This window comes from Drosophila ficusphila, unplaced genomic scaffold, assembly GCF_018152265.1.
Source record: "Drosophila ficusphila isolate 14025-0441.05 unplaced genomic scaffold, ASM1815226v1 contig_712, whole genome shotgun sequence".
Lineage (NCBI taxonomy): Eukaryota > Metazoa > Arthropoda > Insecta > Diptera > Drosophilidae > Drosophila > Drosophila ficusphila.
In genome coordinates this window covers 386,424-407,736 of record NW_025064651.1, presented here as the reverse complement: position 1 = coordinate 407,736, position 21,313 = coordinate 386,424, and the positions used below count along the sequence as shown (strand labels likewise).

At 42.1% G+C, this 21,313-nt stretch overlaps 1 protein-coding gene across 1 annotated transcript in view; it reads left to right on the top strand.

Annotated features, from left to right (window-relative positions):
- The window catches only part of LOC108090043 (neuronal acetylcholine receptor subunit alpha-7), a 53,513-nt gene that overhangs the window by 14,464 nt on the left and 17,736 nt on the right, over positions 1-21,313 (top strand). The window contains 4 exon segments of the mRNA XM_043208797.1: positions 9,858-10,980; positions 10,982-11,167; positions 11,169-11,505; positions 18,127-18,266. Coding sequence (XP_043064732.1) covers positions 10,549-10,980; positions 10,982-11,167; positions 11,169-11,505; positions 18,127-18,266 — 1,095 coding nt within the window. The 5' untranslated portion in view covers positions 9,858-10,548.

The window sequence follows — 21,313 nt, the reverse complement described above, 5'->3', positions numbered from 1 at the left end:
CCAGTTTAACGGCAGCAGCAACAACTGCAACAACAGCAACAGCAACAACAACAAAAACACTGTTGACCTATTTTTCTCGGCGGTACGCAGACTTTGAAATTATTTACAGCAGAGCAGCAGCATAGTGGGAGAGTGGGAGAGAGACAGAGAGATCCGTAGAAAGAGAGAGGTAGAGGTAGAGGACGAGTGCATGTGAGTGACGAGGGCTCTGTTTTCAATAATCACAAAACCCGTTGAAATCCCCGCGCCTTCGCAACGCATTCTGCGATTTGTGCTGCTCCTTCACAATTTTTGCAAGCCATGTTTTCAGTCTACTTATTGTCAAGCCGTGGCAAGGCCAACATTTGTGGACGCCGCAATTAGAGGCAGCAACAGCAGCAGCAGCAGCAACAGCAGCAGCAGCAGCAACAGCAGCAGCAGCACTCGCACACTTCTAATGCACATCCTGAAGTACGTTAATAAGTTTCGCATTTGAGAAAACCCCGCCAACTTCCAAAGGGAAATTCTCATAAACTGTACTGCTTATTTGTGAGTGTGTCTCGCTTCTCGTGGACGAAAGCCAAAGAAAAAGTTATGTGCACCTGCTCAAACACACAATTTTATATTTGCCTCTACATTCGTATTTTTATGATAAAATATTCGTGCGCTCTTGGCTGACCTAAAAAATCGTTAAATGTTTGAAAAAGCATTTTTTACCCAGCTCCTTTTACCTCATTTTACTCCTCTGCAGCGCTGGCTACAGTGAACCCCCTCTCTTTTATCCAAGCATTTTATTTTATTTTCGTTTTGCCTTTTAGAGAGCAAAGTGCCCAGACCGCAAAGCATTTTAGTTAATGCACACGGATCACTTGCACCTCGCCTGCATAGTAAAATGCAGGTGCGTACGGGAACATGGTTTTAAGTACATGTTACCAGAATATTTACAGCCATGTTGATAGTTGGGCAAACAGAAAAGCAAAGCCAAAATAATGGTGTAATGGGAAACATGATATTCTGTGTTTGGGCTTTTAAAGTTTTACGCTAAAATACTTTTTAGAAACTATACAATTTAGCCATCTCTGAATTTTAACAAAAGGGATGGATTACAGCTTTTAATATTGACAGAATAAAAATACTATAAATAATGCAGTACTGAAGATTTGCTTAAGCTCTACAAATACATCCCCAACTCATCTCTGAGTTTGTTTTTTCTATACGTTAAGATACACAAGGATGTATAGATCAAACAATCACCTTCTTAACTTAAAACACAATTTCCATGTTGATAGTTAATTACAAGTTACACTTTGTGGAGCTGCAAAGAAAACATACAGCGTTACTGCAACACTTTGTGGCATGGGTTGACTTTGGCCAACAGCTGCGCTTCGAATAACTCAACTGTGCGTTAAGGCCAACGCAAAGTTCCATCCGAGGGGTATGTAAATATGTTTGTGCCCAAAAGGGGGTTGAGGGGGAGGGGCGGTGTTGCAAGGAGGGTAGGTCAAGGGGTGGGCGGGTTGACTGTCGCGCCCGTTTCTCCACTGGCAACGTAGCCCGCCTGCTTATTGGAGCAAAAATTAATTGAAAATGTTGGTCAATTGCCTCGCTGGCAGCTTCGATGGAGGTTTACGGTGGGTGGTGAAGAGGGGGAGTGAGGGGGAAGGGGGTGGTGGGTCTCTGTCTACGGTACGCAATCTGCTTTGACTCTACGCTGAATTACCGCCCGTGGTGGGGCAAGTCGTGGAGCAGACTGTAATCATCACTTGGCTGCAGCCACGGTATTAGTAATTATTATTTACTACAACGCGAAGCAGAAATTGCTGCAATCCAGCATCCTTAACCCTTCTCCGCTCACCAGCAACTATGTTAAACGCCGCAACATTAATTAGTTTTAATGGAGTTTCAGTTTAGCTGAGCAGAAAAGGCTGCAAGGCGGAGTATCGGGAAAAAATAAAGCAAGCAAGGGCCGCATTTAAAATGCACTTAAGTCGTGCAAGCTTCGATCAGAGCACAAAAGACGAGCTCTACAAGTATTTACACTGCTTAAGCTTACACTGGGCTAAGCGGAATGCAAATAAGTTATTACCAAAATTCTTTGGAAAGACCCTCCTGCTGGCGAAAACAAAGCAGAAGATAAATTATTTTTAATGCATTTTATGGAAGAAAATGTTTTATTTCCACACTACATTATTTATTGCTTGCAATAAATTACCAAATATTTGTCTCGGTTCAGTCCGACAATAAATTTAGTATATTTAGGTAAATTCAACATTTCGGAATATCCTGCAAAGCAGGGGCTTAATCTTTGCATTAAAAGATTTGTTTACATTCCCATTTCTTTTTAAGAAATTGTTTAAAAAACGAGTCAATACAAATACTTCATTTACCAATACATATTTGTATTTCCCTCGAAATAATCCAGAAAAAATGTTCTCACCATATCCATAAACACATAATAATATCTATAAATTGTGGCTGTAATTGCCCCAAATTGATGTCGACCTGGATGTCGCTTCTCTATTCTCCCCGCCTTGCATTTTCGCAATGGAGCACATAAATAACATGCAATATCGTCGAGATATCGTTGGAATTCCATCTTAATGCATTCTGCCGCTCACAACTGCCACAGCAATGAAAATCAAAATTAAATTGCGTGCAGTTTTCCTCGAGTTCCTCCGGATCCGACTTTCCTGCCACCTCTCTCCCTTCTTCTAGGATTTTCCTATTTTTCTGCTGGCACGAGGCTAACATTAAAATTTCTATGCGTGCCTAAAAGACGGCATCAACATTCGGGGGAAGGACAACATTCGAGGAGGCTAGCGAAATAAGAAGGAACTTCCAGCAGCATCCAGGGATAAAATTTTAGCAAAAACGAGCTTTTACCCACCCACACTCGCACTCGCACACGCACTTTCTCCACTCGAAGAGAGAGCGAGTGAGTGAGAGAGAGAGAGAGTTCCCTGCAGAATAGAGAGAGCGGAGGCTCTCTTCGATGGAGAAGGTAGTGGGTGGGGTGGGGGGTTAAGGGGAAAAAAGAATAGAACAGCAACGCTTAATTTGATTTTGAAACCGAAGCACCCTGTACACGCTCTTTAAGTGTTTGTTTATGCGTGGCCAAGTAGGACAGGAAAACTGATGATGGGGATTCAAGAAGGGAAAGTAAAAGGGAAGGGGAAGGGGAAAGGGGGAGGGGAACCAAGCCAGCCAGCACATCTGCCTAATAAAATTCATTTAAAAAAGCTAAGGCAACGTTGTTGCTCCTCCTGCTGCTCCTTGGCTGTTGTGTTGTGACATTAATTTTTACTTAATTTATTTTTGCGCCGTCGCAAAAGCAGCATCCTTGCCGCCCCCTATAACCCCCCAAACCATCATGGGCATTTCAATGGTTTTCGGTTTTCGCTTTTGCGTTCGTTTTTCGCTACCAACAAACCTCTGTGTGTCCACACTCACTCACACACCCGTACACACACAAACAGATTTATATAGATTTACGTGTATATATATTTATTTAGCAGGACCCCCAATGCCATCTCCATCCACCATCTTCCAGCTCATTTGCCGCTTCGACGACAAAATTTCAGTTTTCAGTACGTTAATGTGCAGTGGGATAGGATATGATGGGTGTGGGTTATGGGGTGTGGGTTGTGGAGTATGGTGTGCAGGGGTACTAGAGGTTTGGACAGGGGTGTGTGAGCTTTAAGTGCCGCTGAGATTGTGTTGGTGAGCGGGTGTCAGCTCATTGGAAATATGGGTCAAGTTGTTGCCGTCTGCGCTAAAAATTAAGTTGGCATGGCAGCTGCAGTCGACGTCGACGTCGACGCAGACGTCGGCATCATCCGCCTGGCAATAATTGCCACAGCACATTTAGGGTTAATCCTATCGGGTTAATCCGGCGAATATATACAGACGCATATTGGAATGCTCTTGCGCCCTTTGTTCGCCCAGTTAATCGCCCCCCAAAATGATTCTTATTTATTGTTGCAGTTAGTTCAAATTTATATTGTACCATAAGCACAATGCTGTTAAATATGTTTGGGAATATACATCAGCGGGGGACTTAAGATCCGAGCAGGGGAGGTTTCACTGTACATGTTATTATTACGTGAAATTTATTCAGGAATTTCGTTTAATTCAAGTATCTCATTCAAACAATTCAATGTATTTTTGTCTAAAACCATTTAGTAATATTTTGTGGCAATGATTTAATTATAAGTTTTTTTTTAAATCTTAATAAACGCTATTTGAAATTATTTATAAATGCATACCCTTATCTCTCTACTTTATCCATCTTACTTAAATATTTAGCATTTATCTAACAAAAGGTGTGCAAGAGAAGGCTTCAATTGGGAAACCTCTTCGTTGTTGTTCGCTTCCTATCGAATTGACTATTAAGGATTGTATTAGCCATATTTTAACGGATTTCGGTTACGGCCAATGCCATTTGGACCTGCAGCAACACTAATTTGCTAAATCACGTTCTGGCCAAGTGGTGGCCATTCAAAAGGGGTTGGAAAAGTCCAATCCCCATTCAGTTTGTCTGTGTGCCCGTGAACTCGGTGTGTATCTACGAAAATCGGATTCTTGGCCATAATGGGCATGTAATTTATTTTTGGTCCTGGACATTCTATATTTGGTCTTATGGGCCATGTTAAATGCCAAGCTGTGCTGTTGTTAACGCAGTTTCCCAGGGTTGAGGTTTGGTGAAAAAGGGGGTTCAGATAGGCGAGGCCGTACCTTTTGTTGTGCTTTTCTTTTATTTTATTGTTAAAAAATCGCTTGCTTTATGATATTTTGTTCGCCTTTTCATGTTTTCCCCCTTGTCTGTGCGTCGTATCGTGTTGGTCAGCAAAGTTTGCTTTTTATGATTTTTAGTTTCGCCCGAGATGCGTTGAAAGGGTTCGGACCTCCATCTCATTCCAGCGGTAATGTGTCAGGAAAAAAGGGGCACGTTGTCTTTGGGGTCGGGTGCGTGTTCATAAGCTTCATATGGTCTGGCCCATTAAATTGGCCATATTTTTTGGTCATAAGCAGACGCTGAAATCGCATAGTTTATGCCTTCCTTAGGTTTTGTTTGAAAAGTTTTGCTCAATGAGTCGGAAGCATATGGTTTGGTGGACGGGTGGTTGTCCTTTGAGCTTATAGAATTTTGTTATGGAATTTTTTCCTTAAGAAGAGAGTACAAAATTCAGTCTATCGCTATCTTAAGCGCCCCACATTTAATCGGAGCAAAGTTGACACAGCTGTGGAAGTACAGTTTTGAGTCTCCATCCGAATCAGAAAAATCTAACATGAGCAGGGATCAAAAAATCAACCTCAAGAAATGAAATTTTGTTTATATGTAAGTTTGTTTATAAATGCAATAAAAAATGTTGAGAGGTATGCCACTTTGGAATCAGATTAAAATTGACAAAGTTATGGGTTCTAAAAGTCCAGTTTTGGGTCACTAGGCTGAAAACCATTATAAACTTGGAAAATTTGACATAAGCATTGGTCAAAATTTCGACCATTAAAAAATTAAAAACTTTGAATGCAGTTGTATCAAGGATGCGATTACAAACGTTGAGAGGTATGCCACTTTGGAGTCGGATTAAAAATATCAAAGTTATGGACTCAGGAACTTGAATTTTTGGTCTCCATTTAGCAGATCACCGTAAAACTCAGAAAAATCTGACATGAACAGGGGTTAAAAATTCGGCATCAAAGAAATGAAATATTTTAAATGCAGTTTGTTTATAAAGGAGACCACAAGCCCTAAAAAAATTGAGGTATGCCACTTTGAAATCGGATTTAAATTCTCGAAGTTATCGGTTATACACAATTCCAGTTTGCGTTTTTCACCGGTTATATTTCATTCTTTCGTGCTTTTTTGCCACCCGTTTACGTCTACCATTCCAATTCAATTTCCTTTCAGGGCAGGAAAACTTAGAGTGATGAATTGCATTTCCAGCCTCATTGCCAACTTCTGCTCCTAGTTCGATTCTTGCTTAAGTCTATTGAACTTTGACTTCGGTCAATGACAATGCAGTTGATGGTGATAATGATGATGATGGCATGGCCAGCATCTCGGCTCCGGTTCGCAGTGTAAGTGCAAATAAATTATTTTTTGAACGGCAGGCAGAGAAATATTTTACATTTGAGGCGGACGGGACCGAAGTGGGCGTGGTCCTTACAGTTTGAACTCGTTTGCATTCCACACTGCGAGTACGAGTATATATGTTCCCATTCGTATCTCCCGACAAGCTCGTGAATATTTCTGGTTGTTGTTTTTGTTGTTGTTGTCGATATGCTGCTTGTCTGGGCCCTGTTTGTTGGCCATGTTCGGTCCTGCCTTCGGCTGATCATTCCAGTTCTTGCCCTGCCCGCGCTTTTGCTGCCATTGTTGTTTCCATATTTGCATTAAAAACGGCAAACACTTTTAGCCAAACACATGTAAAGTGGTGTTGTCTCTCTGCCTCTTTCAATGTGTCGCCTGTCGACAAATATAACCGAACATAAATCATCCGTAGCAGTCGCATAAATAATAAATACACACCCTCCTGTCCGCAAAAGGCGATGTGCGGGCTTTCAATGGTTTTGTGTAAATTGTTTCTACATTATGGGCTTGAAAATTCTGTTGATTTCCGCACTTAATTTTATTTATGGGATACTTTAAAAGGCAGCTGAAATACATTTTTAGAAACTACATTTATTGATAGTTTGAAATTGTGCAAAGCAGTATGCAATGTAATGTCATAAAGCTTATTTCTAGCAATTAAGTCATTATTCTATACGTAACACCCCATTGCCCATTAATTTTCCCTTATAAATAAAAATAGCACTTAAAAGGACACTAAATTCCTGTCACATGCAAAAGTAACAATTTAAGCACACTTTCTTCATATCCCTTCGAAAGTTTTCGCAGTTTGTCATCAACTTTTCGCGGTTTGCTGGAAGCCGAAAAAAAAAGGAAAACAGAAAAATATAACTGAAAATCCACTTGTACAAATATTAATTTTCCAACATTGCGAAACTGTCGACAGTTCTCGCCGACTCTAGAACAACAAGAAATAAAGCCGCCAAGTAAAAGTCTGGTCGCAGCATGGCTAAGAACATTCAGCACATAATTCTTTTCCAAGCCGCAAAATAAAAACCGGCCAGAGAAAGAGTCAGGCTGGGGTAAAATACCAAAAAAAAAAAAAAAAAAAAAAAAGAATAACAATTTCCACTTTTTGCCAAGCGAATTCATAATTCATTGAGCCGGCTGTTTTGAGGGGGAAGGTGGCGACTGAACTGGCGACTGGCGAATGGCGACCACACCAAGGGTTGGCTATCATTTACATCATGCAGTTTGCCCATTTCCATCTCTAGCCGAGTTGGCCCCGCTCCCCGTTCATCATGCAAAAACCATTTTTTTGCTCTGCTCGCTGAAAATTAATTTGCTCACGCGCCAAACGGAAAAGTCTCTGGAGTCCGAAAAAATGGTTTCATCTGCAATGCGACGCCAACAGTTGCCATTTTGCCCCCATCCCTCCATCGTTCCAGTTCCCCCCACCCATTTTGGCCAGAACTCGTGTCTGAGCTGGTCGTTCATTTTATGCGACGACCATCGCATAAATTTTCGCAAAATTTCATACATCAATACGGTTGGGCGAAGTGGGCAAATGCGAGTAAATGGCAGAAAATTTCTGCGGTCTGCCACTTCAGCTGATTAGACGGCCGCAAGCTCCTCGAATATATTTCACAGCGATTGCAATAAAAGCGATACCTTTTTCGGCTTGTGTCCACGGGCCGAATGCGCAATATTTGCCACTGGGCAGGCAGCCAAGAAATATATAAAAAAAACGCTGCCTGCTTTTCGGCGCCCTGCACCTGCGATCGCACAACTAAATATTTGAGTGGCACATCGCCGTTGTTGTGACGGCCCCAAAGCCAAGTGACCCATAAAATGCCACCGCCAACTGTTGCAACTCCGCTCCGCCACAAGCAGCTGGCCCCCCGCTTCCCTTTCCCCTTTCCCCTTCACCATCTCACGATTCATCGCTTTATGCACACCATTTGGACTTGGTCGTTTCCTCGCGGACAGGTTCAATTGCAGTTTAAACGCTCTTTTGAGTGCTCACAGCGGGATATTTTCGCGAACAGATTTTTTTCGGCTGCAGAAAAGTATTTTTTCGCAAATGGTTTGTTATTACTTGCCTGTTGTGTTGCCTATTTTAGCTCCAAATTAGGTGAATTTCTAGTTTCCTGTTTAAGGGAAGAAAAGAAAACCCTCTAAAACCTATTTAACTTGCCTGTATATTAAGTGTATTTTGCAAAACACACTTACCCAAAATGCACTCAAACTAAGTGACTTCCGAGCAATACGATATAACTTTGTTTTTCAAGAAAGTGTTTTTCAACAAATATTTTGAGCTGGCAATCAGAGTGAAACAGTGCGGTGATGTGTGTGTCACAGAGCATTTCAGATGCAAAACAATATTTCCTATTAGATGTCAGAGAGGAAAAAACCCACCCACTTTGTGCTAGACTAAAAACTATTTTCATTTCTTGCCATTCAAATTCCACTGACAGTTGCAAAACTGAACTTTGACAGAAGAGCAAACCAGCCAGGGGAATGAAATTTTCGAAGGGGGACAGAAACGAGTCTGTTTGTTGACATTTCTATTCTGTGCATTTATTGTTTCCCCTCCGGCAGATGGGGACATTTTTGATAGCTGCCAAAAATGGTCGGCATTTGAAAGGAAAAAAGAATTCAATTGACATTCGGGCTTCTCTCTAAACGGGTTCCAACCACTCGGCTTATGCCCGAGGTCTGGCCAAAGTAATTGCGTGGACCCGTTTTGATTGTCTTTTTCTTATTCAAAAACTTTCGAATGCAAGCTGTACAACTTGTGGCATAAATATGCATAAGCTCCACGGTCCATTCTCAGTTCTCAGTTCCCAGTTTTCAGTGCCCAGTGAATCCCGGTTAGAAATGCTGGAGTTCTGCTTAACAGGACATGCCATAAATGTCCCGCACATGTCCGTCAACGTCAGGATGGCATGGTAAGTCCTGCTGCCCGCCTTTACGTTGTGGCATTTGCATTTTGCATCCTGCAGCTGCCTCGATTCCTGCTCGGCCATTTGCCAGGATACTCGGGCCCTTGTGTGTTTATCGTTTTGCATACGCATTATTTATTGAGATGGCCAGTGAGAGTTGGCCAGGAGTCCTGCGGGAATGGAATCAGTGCAGTACTTGGCATCAAGTAGGCCTTTCGGCCATTCCTGGATCTTCAGTCATATCCTTAAAATGGCCGGCAGCTGCGCAAATTCCTCGGAGTGATTAGCATGCAAAATGTTTGGGGTTTATTGTTTTAGCAAAACTAATTAGTTTGAGTAATTGAAACTCTAAGTCGGACAATTGCTCGGAGAGCTATTCGCTTTCAACTGCAATTCGTGCAAGTCCTATTTCCTTTGTGGTCAACTGCAAATTCGTGTAGGCTGTTGCCTCGGGTTAGTGGGTAGGTCAAGGGTTTGGGGTCCCATCCAAATTCGATACAGACAAATTGAAATGGCAGATGCCGCTGGGCAAATTCCTAATGCCAACAGTCGAAAAAGGAACGATAATGCAGATTGAGATTGCGGGACTAATGGAGATTGGCTTGGGATTTCCCTTCGATTGCAATTGCAATCGAATCCCACACATCTGCTGGTTTAAAGATTAAAGACCAACGTACTCAATTAATTGAAATGTGCAGCTCATATTTACCTTACAAGTAAGAAACAATTAAATGTACATAAACCACAAGTCTCTAAAACAACAAGCTCAAATACACAACCACACAGATTAGTTTATACAAATTAATAGGATACATATTTTTGATCTCAACTAATGTGCAACTTTGTCTTTCCCATTACAGCCGCCACTTTTGAATACACAAATAAGGAAGAGGTCAAGTAAATCAATAGAAACCAAATGCTACAAAGCACTGCCATATACAACTGCAACGGATTGCATTAGGAGAACTAACAATTGAATAGCTCAACATTTATAGCAAAAGTACTAAAATATAGGATAATATAGCAACTACAGAATAGAAAAAAGCCTATACTAAATCGGAGACCACGAACAAATGAGAGAAAAAGGCAAAAACGGAACATCAACAACAAATTAAGAACTTGTAAGATGGTAGGATATCGTAAGGACTACCTTTCTTTCTAGAAGAAAGAAGCGCAAAAAACGAGAAAGGAAGTTGGGGAATAAACTTTTATTGTAAGAGAACGCATAAAAAGAAGAATAGAAACACGCTCTTCGGGTTGTAAAGAAAATAAGAAGACAAAAGAAAGACATAATAATGTTGCAAACAATAAAACATATACTTGCCATATTGATATAAAAGGAGAACGTTAAAAGGCGGTGAAAATTTCATAAGATTAGTAGGTATTAAGGCCAGCCCACACACAAAAGGGAACTCAGCCCCTTTCCCACAGGAAGGGACAATGTAAGCTGCAGCAGCTGGATAAGGCCGAAAAATCCGAAAATTAAATCATTGTAATCTAGTAGAGAGCAGACAACATATCCGCTGGCAACAACCAACACCGAAAGAGACTATGAAAAATGCACAACTGAAACTGACTGAAGTTGACGATGATGAGCTGTGGCTGGCAGTAAGATTAGCGCACTGCAGCAGCAGCAGCAGCAGCAGTAACAGCAACAGCAACAGCAACAGCAACCCGAGCAACAGCAACAACAACCAGCGGCAACACCAGCAACTTACCCAACTGCAACCAAGGAGCTTAAGTACAAAACACCACAGCAACATTGCAAGCAAACAGCACAATAGCCAAGAACAGAAGCCATCGCAAAGAGGGGAAGATGTAGCCACCCACGTGAGCAGCAATGACCAGCTAGACAGCAGCAGCAACATGTTGTCGCCGAAGACAGCAGCGGCAGCAATTGCTGCCTGCAATCAAGCAACAACCCAACAACCAACAAACATAAGACTGTGTGCACGCAAGCGACAAAGATTGCGTCGCCGACGAAAAAAGAAAACCAGCAACCCCATGCGAATCAGAGGCATTTGCATTAGCATCAGCAACAACAGCAACATTAGTAGCAGCAACCACTAGCAATAGCAACAGCAACAGCACAAGCAACAGCAACAGCAACAGCAACAGCAACAGCAATCTGCATCCAACGGCCACCTACATGCAATGTCGCACCAGCGACAAAGGAAATCAGCACTCGAAGATCGAATCCTGAACTTTCATCGGCAACATTCGCGTGGCTGTTGCAGATGTTGCTGGTGTCGCTGCAACAGTGGCACCTTCACGTGCAACAGCCGGCGGCTCGGCTGCTCAGAGCGATTGCGATCAGCACCACCGCCTTCATTTCCTACTTAGGCAGCTTTGCGGCGCAGCTGAGGAGCGGAAGCGGCATTCACGGCAGCAATCCCAGCCAACAAAGCAGCAACAGCAACAGCAGCAGCAGCGGCACGCAAATAATCAACGGACTTAATAAACACTCATGGATATTTTTACTGATATATTTGAATTTATCTGCTAAAGGTGAGTGCCATTTAAATTATCTGAACAGCCATTGCAAGCAACAGTTGCCGCATATCGCATCGTTTGGCAGAAGCAACAGCAACAGCAGCAACATAATGCACGCCGGCAACATATTGTCACTTTGACACATAAAACCACTCACGGGTGGGATATATATTTTGCGGGCCTGTCTGTTGTTCGTTCGTTCGTTGGGCTGCTGCCCCTAGTTGATGTCATTGTTGTTTGCCAGTTGTGACATTTACGACAGCCTCAAGTGAGGCAACAACAGCCATCTCAGACCGGTCTATGCCACTTGAAAGCGTCTGCGCCTAAGGTTATTTTCTTTCTTTTCTTTTCATCGCATCCATCCCTCGCCCCCACTCGAGAAGTCCTTAGTCCTTGTTCGTGGCTAACGCGTGGCAGGCCGCAGTTGAGGTCCTTCAAAGGGCATGTTGCATAAACGTTGGGGGGATGCTGCCAGATGCACCTGAGCGAGGCCTATTGAAGGATAAACCCTTTTATGAATATAATTGAGAAGCTTCCACTTTAGAGCTTTAATTGCCACTTCCCCGAACATAAACGGTATCGTTTTAACTCGCCCTTAGAGAACGGAATTTATTGGTTAATTAAACTAAATTCCCTTCTATAGTTGACCCACATTTGCCGGCATCAAAACTATTTGGCCGAAAACTAAGCAAAGTCATGTCGAACAATGTATGGTGGTTGGTAGTAATGGTGGTGGTTGTGCTTTACCGAAAAGTTGCAATGCCATAAATACTTTCAACAAGCTGCACAAAAATTTCCCATCTCAAGTGGTTGTGGCAGGGGCTTGGCAAAATCTTTTTTAATGGTATTTCTTGTTTTTTTTTTTTGCCGTTACTGCACAGTGCACTAAAAGGTTAAAAATTCTTTGTCACGGCAACAATATTTTCCAACAAGACAAGGACCAAGTTTGGTTAGCAGCTCAAATGCCTGCCATTCCATTAGCAGCAGCTAAAAAAAAAAAAAAAGAAAGAAAAAAATATCCACCTGAAGATGGTGGCAAGGAGATGGCTTGACTGCCACTTACACATATTGGGGTTATTAATGGCTACCCATTTGGGTTGGGGGCAGCAAAAAGCACAGCATGGGAAGTGTTGCCAATGTTTCAGGCTGGCGCTGAGTAAGTCGCATTCGCGTGTCGCGGTTAGCGTGCCACAGTCTGTGGAAGCGTAAATAAGTACACAAAAGCGTTGTACGGTGGTGCCAGGCTTTCAGTTTTAATAATTATAATGGGTTTACCACTTAAATGGACGTCAACATATACAACAAGTTATGTAATTCGGTACACTTTTAGCCACACATTTTTTTCTTATTTTGTTTGATTACAAAAGTGTTATTAAGGAATTAGTGTGTTACTTAGTTTTAATACATCAAGAATATCCTTTTAGTTTATTTTTCTCTTGGAGTTTTTTCAACCTAAAAATAGTTTTTGAATATCTTTGCACCACTGTTCATTGGCTGTATTCATAAATTTAAGCCATGTGTAACCGCTGTGGCAACTTGTGTGTCTGCAGTCGAAGTCGTTCGTTCCCTACTTCGTTTTTTGTGTCTGTCCTGTCGCTTTGGCTTTCAGTTCATGTTTCATGCAACACCAGCGGCAGCGACGAGCGGCAGCAGTTTCAACAACAATTGCCGTCTGTCCATATGCGTGTGCATGTTTATGATTTTATGGCAGCACTTCCGTTTCCGCCCGGCCATATTGTAAAGCCCCTCGTTCCTCGTTTCTGCTGGCTGCCATCGCTAATCAGATTTAAACTTTGCACAACGTCAACGTTGCTTACACCAGCTGCAGTCGTGTGTGTGTGTGTCGAGTGTGCGGTTGTTACTGTATTCATGAGTGTGTCGGGTATGCGCTTGCCCTATGACATCGTTCATACGCCCCGTTGGCCAGCCAAGTGCCCTTTCTGCCTCTGCTCTTCTCTGGTCATGTCCTGTAAGTATGACATTTATTGCTACGGAAAGGCTTTTGGCATGCTTCAAGACTTCAAGACTCTCAGCTTCTGACAGGCCCCCGTTGTTTCATTTCTTGTCTTTCGGCGCTAACATGAGACGATAGAATTAATTTGTATTTTGGCAAGAGGCAAAGCCGCTTTTTGTTGGGCTTTAGTTTAAATGTTCATTTTAGATTCACTTCAATGGTTTTATATTTTAATTAAACCGGACAGCTGCAGGTCTTGCACAGGATTACTGAAAAGTGGTTTAAGTTTTTGTTATGTGAATTTAAAGTAAACTTCGACATGGCTTTGTTGCCACCAACAACTACCTTTTTGCAACTTTCTTTTACAAAAAAATGTTGTTCCTTATCTATTGTGGAACTCCCTTTAGTACACCCACAATGGCATGCATTATTCAGGCATTTTCAAATGTCAACTCCCCCTCGGTTCTATCAATCTATACGATAAATGTCACAAGTTCCCTTCCATCATTAGCTAAAGGGTTGTACAAGAAAGAAAAACACAATGTCATGCCTGCCATTTGCATTATGGAGCCCATCCAGACTCACAGACTCACAAATATCGCACACATGCCACTGAGACAGATGATGGGCCCATCAGCCCAGCACAAATAATCCCCAGCCCATCTGTATCCAGTATTAAAAAGGATCAAACGTGAGGCAGGAGAGAGACTCACAAACGTTGCCTGGACCAAAATCAATCATTAAATGTGATGGCATTCATAATTTTCAATAGTGGACACAAGGCACTTTGATTGATGGCCCTGCCAGGGAATTGCCGGGAATGCCAGTTACTGTTTTTCACTGCGAAAAAGTAATATTCGACTTAGGAAAATAAATAATATGTAAATACAAAACAAATTAAAAAACTAATATAACTAATAATTTTTATATCTGAACTGAAGAGATAAAGGTCACTGTAGAGAACTTAAAAGTTAAATGGTAGATACATTCAATACCTTTTGTAAAACACAATGTTTTTCCAAGTAGCGCTGCTCTTTCACTTCTCTCAACTTTGCTCCCCTTCAGAGCTGTCTATCGATTTGTTTCCATTTTAAGGCTACTCTCGTCTCAGGTTACTCTATCTGCCTCGTCCGTGGACGTAAAAAAAGAAACAGGGAAAAGGAAAACAAGAAAGTCATAAGCAATTAAATGCTTTCCCAGCATCCAAGCCCCATCCAATTAAGGGCAACTGTATGGGTGTGTTTGTATGTGTGTGTGTAAGGTGGGGAGAATTGGGGGTGACTCCGAAGGGGCGGGTTAGTGTTGGAATTTTTATTGCATAAATTAAGCTTTGAATGGTTAAGCGTCACCTTGGCGCTATTAAAACGCTCGCTTCTGAGCTCTCTCGTTTCCCAAAGCCCCGCATTCTCCTCCGAAAATCCCTGCTCCTTCCCCGCAGCCATTAGCAGGTGGGCCGCCCGTACAGTGTTCACCCTTCTGAACAGACAGCCATCAGGCTTCATCACTTTCGTCCCCTCGCCGCTTTCTCCAACGCGGCGAATCCCACCCCATATTGTATCGGTTTTGGGAGCTTAAGTGGTTTGGCGCCCCGTCAGTTTTCATTTTGCTTTCAATTTTTAATATCGGCGGACAGCGCGAGTCGAAATATTTCTGACATCTCTTTACTCTTATCTGAGGTTATTTGGCCAAGGAAAAGAAAGCGGATAAACGATAGAAAAGAGAAAAGAACTTGCCGAAAAAAGTGTTTACATTCAGAATTTAAGAAGTATTTGTAAGTTTCTTTACATTAAGCATAAACTTTTACTGTTTAAGCTATAAGTTTTAGAATTACAATAATTTGATGCGATGGGAGTCTGGACTCCTGGATGAATTTTGTGTAACTCGGATTTTTCGGTTAAAGTCCTTGCCAAATTCCTTAAAAAAATTGTTATTTAGGTAGTTTAAATTATTATTTTAATAATTATATTTTAAAGGGTATTCCATCATTGAAAAGCTTTCGAAAAATTCGTTTTCAGCGAACTTCCTTTTTTTGGCTCCTATTTTCTTTTTTTTTTTGGAGGAGCGTCGGCCAATTTGCTGTCGTTATTATTGGTGTTGTTGCGGCGTGTGTTTCGTAGGCAGCTGCATTTTCTAACCAATTTCGGTTGTTTTTTATTTGGCACATTAAATTGGCCCGCTCGAGTGTGCCGCGTTCACCCGCCGTTCTTGCAACCCACAGTTCTTGCAGCTGTTGCCGCACTTCCTCGCGCTGTCTCCCTCTCTCTCCCTCTGTCTCCACCGCTCTCTGTCTGGCCAACGACTTGGTTTGGCTTTGTGGAATAGCAATTACTTTTTCATGCTCCACTGCAATAAAATTGCAATTTTATGCGGCCTGCCGACGGACAATAACAACAACAACAACAAAAAACAAGAACGACAACCAAGCTGCCGGGGCATCAACCAAAAAAATGAAAATGACGAAACGGAAGTGCAGCCATTGAAAAGGCATTTCGAAATGGCCGCAGCCTGTTGGGAAAATATAGAGAGAGCGGAAGAAAGCCAAATTTAAAGATGACTCGACTTCGCGAAAAGCTAACGACTCTAAAATGGAAAGTTAATGACTCCCTGACTTTTTGGCCGAGCCACTAATTAACTGGCTTTATTTTGACTGACGCGATTGCAATTTTTGGAATAACGAGAGACATTTTTGGTTAGAGTTTTAAATAAGTAAACCATTATCGAATTTTTGATTTAGGTTTAATAAAATAACCCAATTAAGTTTTTAGCTTAATTTTTGTGGCTCCCAAAATAAGTTTTATCCTTATTTTATAATTTATACATATCACTTTTTGTTCGTTGCTTCTCTGTTTATGATGGTTAGACAACAAAGCCAAATAAAAACAAAAGCAGCAGCTCGTGATGTCGCAGTCAAAAGTCGGCAAAAGTCGCCTTTGTGAGCGGCTACAATGGGCGGCCGATACTCAGGATCGCTGGCAGGCCCTCATATTTGTTTTATTATCACATTCATTTTGACACTTCATCAGACGTTGGCCTCTTTTTTTATTTTGTCCTGCTGGTTTTGTCTCTTCTGAGCCGCTGCTGCGCTCCTGTTGCTTTGTTCTGGGCCCACTCCTCCGCTCTTCTGGTGTCAATGCTTTGCCTTAAAGGCCTAACTAGGTGCCCTGTCCGCCGACCCAACAACCCACCCAACCCAAGAACCCAACAACTGAGAAACCAAACAACTGAACAACCCAACAACCCACTCATTGTTGGCCTGGCCCGTGCTCGTTAGCTGCAGTTTTTCCTTCATCTGGTCCCTCCGCTTCTTTTTTTTTTTGGCCCGCAGGCTCGTCATTTTGTTTTAATATTAAATGAACAAGGAAGAGAGAGCGCGTGAAAAGCGAATGAAATATGCAAAAACGACGTAGAAAGTGGCAGAGCCAGAAGAAAGCCAGCTGGAACAGGACCAAAGACAAATTAAAACTAAAAAATTCATGTGCATAATTTCTAAACGCTGTTCATTTCGTATGCAAATCTTTTGGGTTAAGCGGGCTTAGTTCACTGAAAGTGAAAAGTTTCGCAACGTACAATAGTTTTCCAACTTTTACCGCTGCACCCACAAAAAAAAAAAGGAAAAAGAAAAAGGTGCACGGTGCACACAAAGCAAAAGGTGGAATAATTCGAGAATTTAATTACCGTCAAGCTCTTCGAATTTAGGGCAAATGCCGCATTGCACATCAATCTGGGATTAAATCAATTTGAAGAACCCCACGAAAAGCAATTTCGCCAGATTATTTTCCATTGCCACATGAACTGCATTCTCAATCGCTCAACTCAATAAATCCGCCACTTACCGCTACTTAATGTCTGCTTATAGTGCTTTTATAGCAAAAAATCCAAAAAAAAGGAAAATAAAGAAAAGGGGGGTTCTGCGCAAAAAACTGGGGGAAAACTCTTAAGAAATTATCAAATTGAGAGGCAAAGAGCAGGCGAGCAACTTGGATCCCTCCTTCAACTTCATCTAGTTTCTTTTGTAGTTTCTTCTGCTGCCCACATTCATGCATAAATAATTCCACGATAACGATGCGAATATGTCCGTGTTTGTATGTGTGTGTTTGTGTGTGTGTGGGTGTGGGTGAGGCAATCTATTATCGCTGGGGAAAAAACGTAACAAGAAAATTTGTATGTGAAAAACTTTTGCTCAATAAAAGTTTCCTTTTGTTATTCGCTTGCCAGAGAACAATGGTCTCTTCACACACACACACACACACACACACACAAGTTTGCGACTGGGAAAGACATATGTGTGTTGGGAAAGCGAGGAAGAACAAAAAACTTTTCTTTTGCCATCCTTTCGAACTCCATTCTCTGTTGCCTTTCCAATTCGACGCCGACTGCAAGGCCCGCATCCAAAGAGGTCCTGAATTTCCCCTCGAAGGAAAGGACCAAGCCAAGTCCAAGGACCGAGCAAAACCAAGTTGCAGAAACCAAAAACCCGTAAACTTTTGCATATCAATAAATTTTAGTTGTTGTCTTCCCCACGAAGCCACTTGCCCTTCTTCCCTTCCATTTGCCGAATTATTGATGTTGATTTGCGGCGCTCCTGCGAAATGGCAAACAGTTGCTGCAGTCCTTGTGCAGGACTCGAATCCAAGTTTGCCGAGTAACTTGTATGCACTAATTCGAATTTTATCTACTTGCAGTTTGCCTAGCAGGATATCATGAAAAGAGACTGTTACATGATCTTTTGGATCCTTATAATTCACTAGAACGTCCCGTTCTCAATGAATCGGACCCGTTACAATTAAGCTTTGGTTTAACTTTAATGCAAATTATCGATGTGGTAAGTACTAGTTATATATGATACAACTAATTAATTATTTAAGTCCGCTTAAGTACTGACTAATTTTAGTGTCAGTGTTTGAAGAAAGAATCTTTAAATTCAAGTAAAAACCCTTCGCAATACTCAGTTAACTTAAAGCATTCACTGTGATTAAGATCGCGGAACTAAAAGCATTTCCTTAATTTCCCGTTTTAATTACCGCCAGTTCTGTGTCAGCAGGGAACTTTCGGTTTCAAAACTCTTTTGCACCTTTCAAAAGGCGCCTTAAAGTAGGCAGCTCGAAAAAAGAATCCCTGATGACACAATTTGGTCCTGGGCAAAAAGTGAATTGCCAAGAAAGTGAAATTTTAATTATTTGCCGGAGAGCAGCGCACACACATACACACACTTACACTTACACCCATGTGTGTCCTGTTGGCTGTTCCTTGAATGGCAGCCCCTTCCCCGCCCCCCCGCACTTTTGGCCTATTTGCAGACAGGACACACACATATCCTGGCTGACTGGCAGTGTCGAGCAAATTACATGCAACGTCATGTGGCATGTGCGGCGTTTGACTCATTTTCACCTTTCGAGCGGGCAGGCGTTCGTTCTGCATTCATCAGTTGCGAAAACTTTTCCCTAACTTACAATTGCGTTGGGGGTGAAAAGTCATGGGATAGGGGGGGTGTGGGAAAGTGGTTTGAGGAACCTGCAGAAAGAACTGGCGAGCGAATAAGGTGGAAACTGTCGGAAAAGGCGACGCGAGGCGTTTGCCTTTGTTAGTGAGACAACCTCAATTCATATTAGATTTGCATTGCATTTGTCCGTATGTGTGGCTTGTTTGTTTGGCCATTCCCCCGCTTTTCTCTCCCCCTCGGAGTCATAACTAAAACCAGGACCAGCTCCTGAGCCAGGCAGGAAAAAAAAGGCAGGCCTGGTGTCCCGCACAAAGTTGGGATTCAGCAAAATGGAGCGCACAAACAAAAGGCACTCACACATGAGGCATGAAAAGCAAAAACAGCAACGCAGAAAAGTTGCTGCTGGCATATATGGCTGAGCAAAAAAAAAAAAAAAAACAGAAAATAAAAGCGAAAACGATTCCAGACGCTAGAAAACTGCGCATTCAGTGACGCGCTAAAAGTCGCACATACACAAACAAATACACTCACACAAAGGCAAACAGTGAAAGGCAATGCAAAGCACACTAAGAGAAATGGGATATCAGAAAAAAAAAACTTAAGCTGAAAAATGGGAAAAATCACCATTAAATAAAATTGCTTTTAAAAAATTAAAAATAAAATCTTGTTTATTTTTTGACACACATTTGGTTTCTGTTCTTTAATTTATTTAACTAGAAATGTTTATCTTCTTTAAATAAAATACATAAAACCGATTTTCTTACAATGCCTGCCTAAAAGGCAGCATTTACCGATTTTGAGCCGTGCATTTACAATAAAATACAGCCGTACACACTTGGCATGCAAATAAAATGAATAAATAAAATTTGCACATGTGCTTTTCGCACCTTGTGCCAAAACATATAAACCCGAGGGCTGCGAAAGGGGGTGCGGGTTTCGAGGGTTTCGAGGGTTCGCGGGGTTTTTCGAGGGGGTTTTTGGGGAGGGAGTTTTTCGCGCGGGCAAAGCAATGAAGTGCGAGTTGCTGCTGCTGGTGCAAAATGAAGTTGAAAGAACAGAACGAATGGGCACAATGCGCTGGCGGTCGTTGTTTGCTGCCGTTTCGTTTCGTTCCGTTTCGGGTGGCATGTGGCAGGTGGCAGTAAAAACTGCAGCACGCACACTCGACTCCAAAACGCAGCAGGAGCGACAGGCAAGCAGCAATTACTGGCGGCAACTGGAAGCGGCGAGGAGGGCAGCCGAACGCGACGGGGATATAAACCCAAAATCGGGGTCATTCGGGCAAAATGAGAGGGAATGACGACCGTTGCCACCTTTCGGATGCCAAACTAGAGTTTACGAGGCCCGCGTGGCATACTCAAACTTTTATTGCGCACTGTTAGTGGCCCGCTTAGATGTCACGGCAATCAAAAAGTTGTTAATGCTTGACGGGGAATCGTAATCGTACGGAAATTAGTTGCATATGGTGCGATAATAAAGGATATGACTCTCCAGCCACTCCCCATCTCAATTGGCATTGGCGTTTATTGCACCAGAGTATAAAAAGAAACGGGAAAAAGTCATGAAAAGCCAATAAGAATTCGTTTTCTTTTTTCATTTGAAAAGTGAAAATATCGTTTCTTAGCTTGACAAATTCTGAATTTGTTCAAAGAAGATTCCAGTTGATATACATTTTAAATTGCATTTTTTAGCAAGTTGATCTGTCATTTTTATCAAACAAAAAAATTGGTTATGCCATTTGTTCAATCAATCGAATCAGAAAAATTCAGCGGAAAAAACGTCAAAAAGAATTATGTTCTTTTTTTTCCTGTGAAAACGATTTTTCTGCCAGTTGCAGGTCGGCGATGCCATTAGTTGTCCGATGGGGATACGCCATCTTTCGACGGTGGCAATATTTTAACTGTTAAATGCAGGGCTCCAGCTGCATTTGCATATTTTTTTCACCCTCCTCCAACTGGGTCTCCAAGCAATTTAAAGATTAAGCACCTGACAGGGAATCCCGAGCAGCAGAGGCTCTGCAATTGAAAATACTGCACCCACAGTGCCACTGAACAATGGAAAAATGGATACATGGAGGCCCTTTTCCTTCCATCAATTTCACTTATCGGGCAGTGTCAACAGCTCGGCTCCTTCGGCAGCTGTGCAGAAAGTGAGCTTAGGAGGATTCTAATCACAGGACCATTCAAACAATGGCAGTCCTTGTGTAATATGGTTTTTATCCCCATTTGATTTATGTAAAGCACAGGTCATAATTGCTTTTCCCGGAGGTCGTCAACGGGTCTTTGAAAAAGGACAAAGCCATATCGCCACCCCCTCGATTTACTTCCTGTTGGCAATTTTTGCCGCTGGAAATTGCATTTTCTTGAGTCGTGTGCTTGTGTATGTGTCCGGAAGAGCTTTCCCTTTGTTATGCGCCACGCCTGGCAATG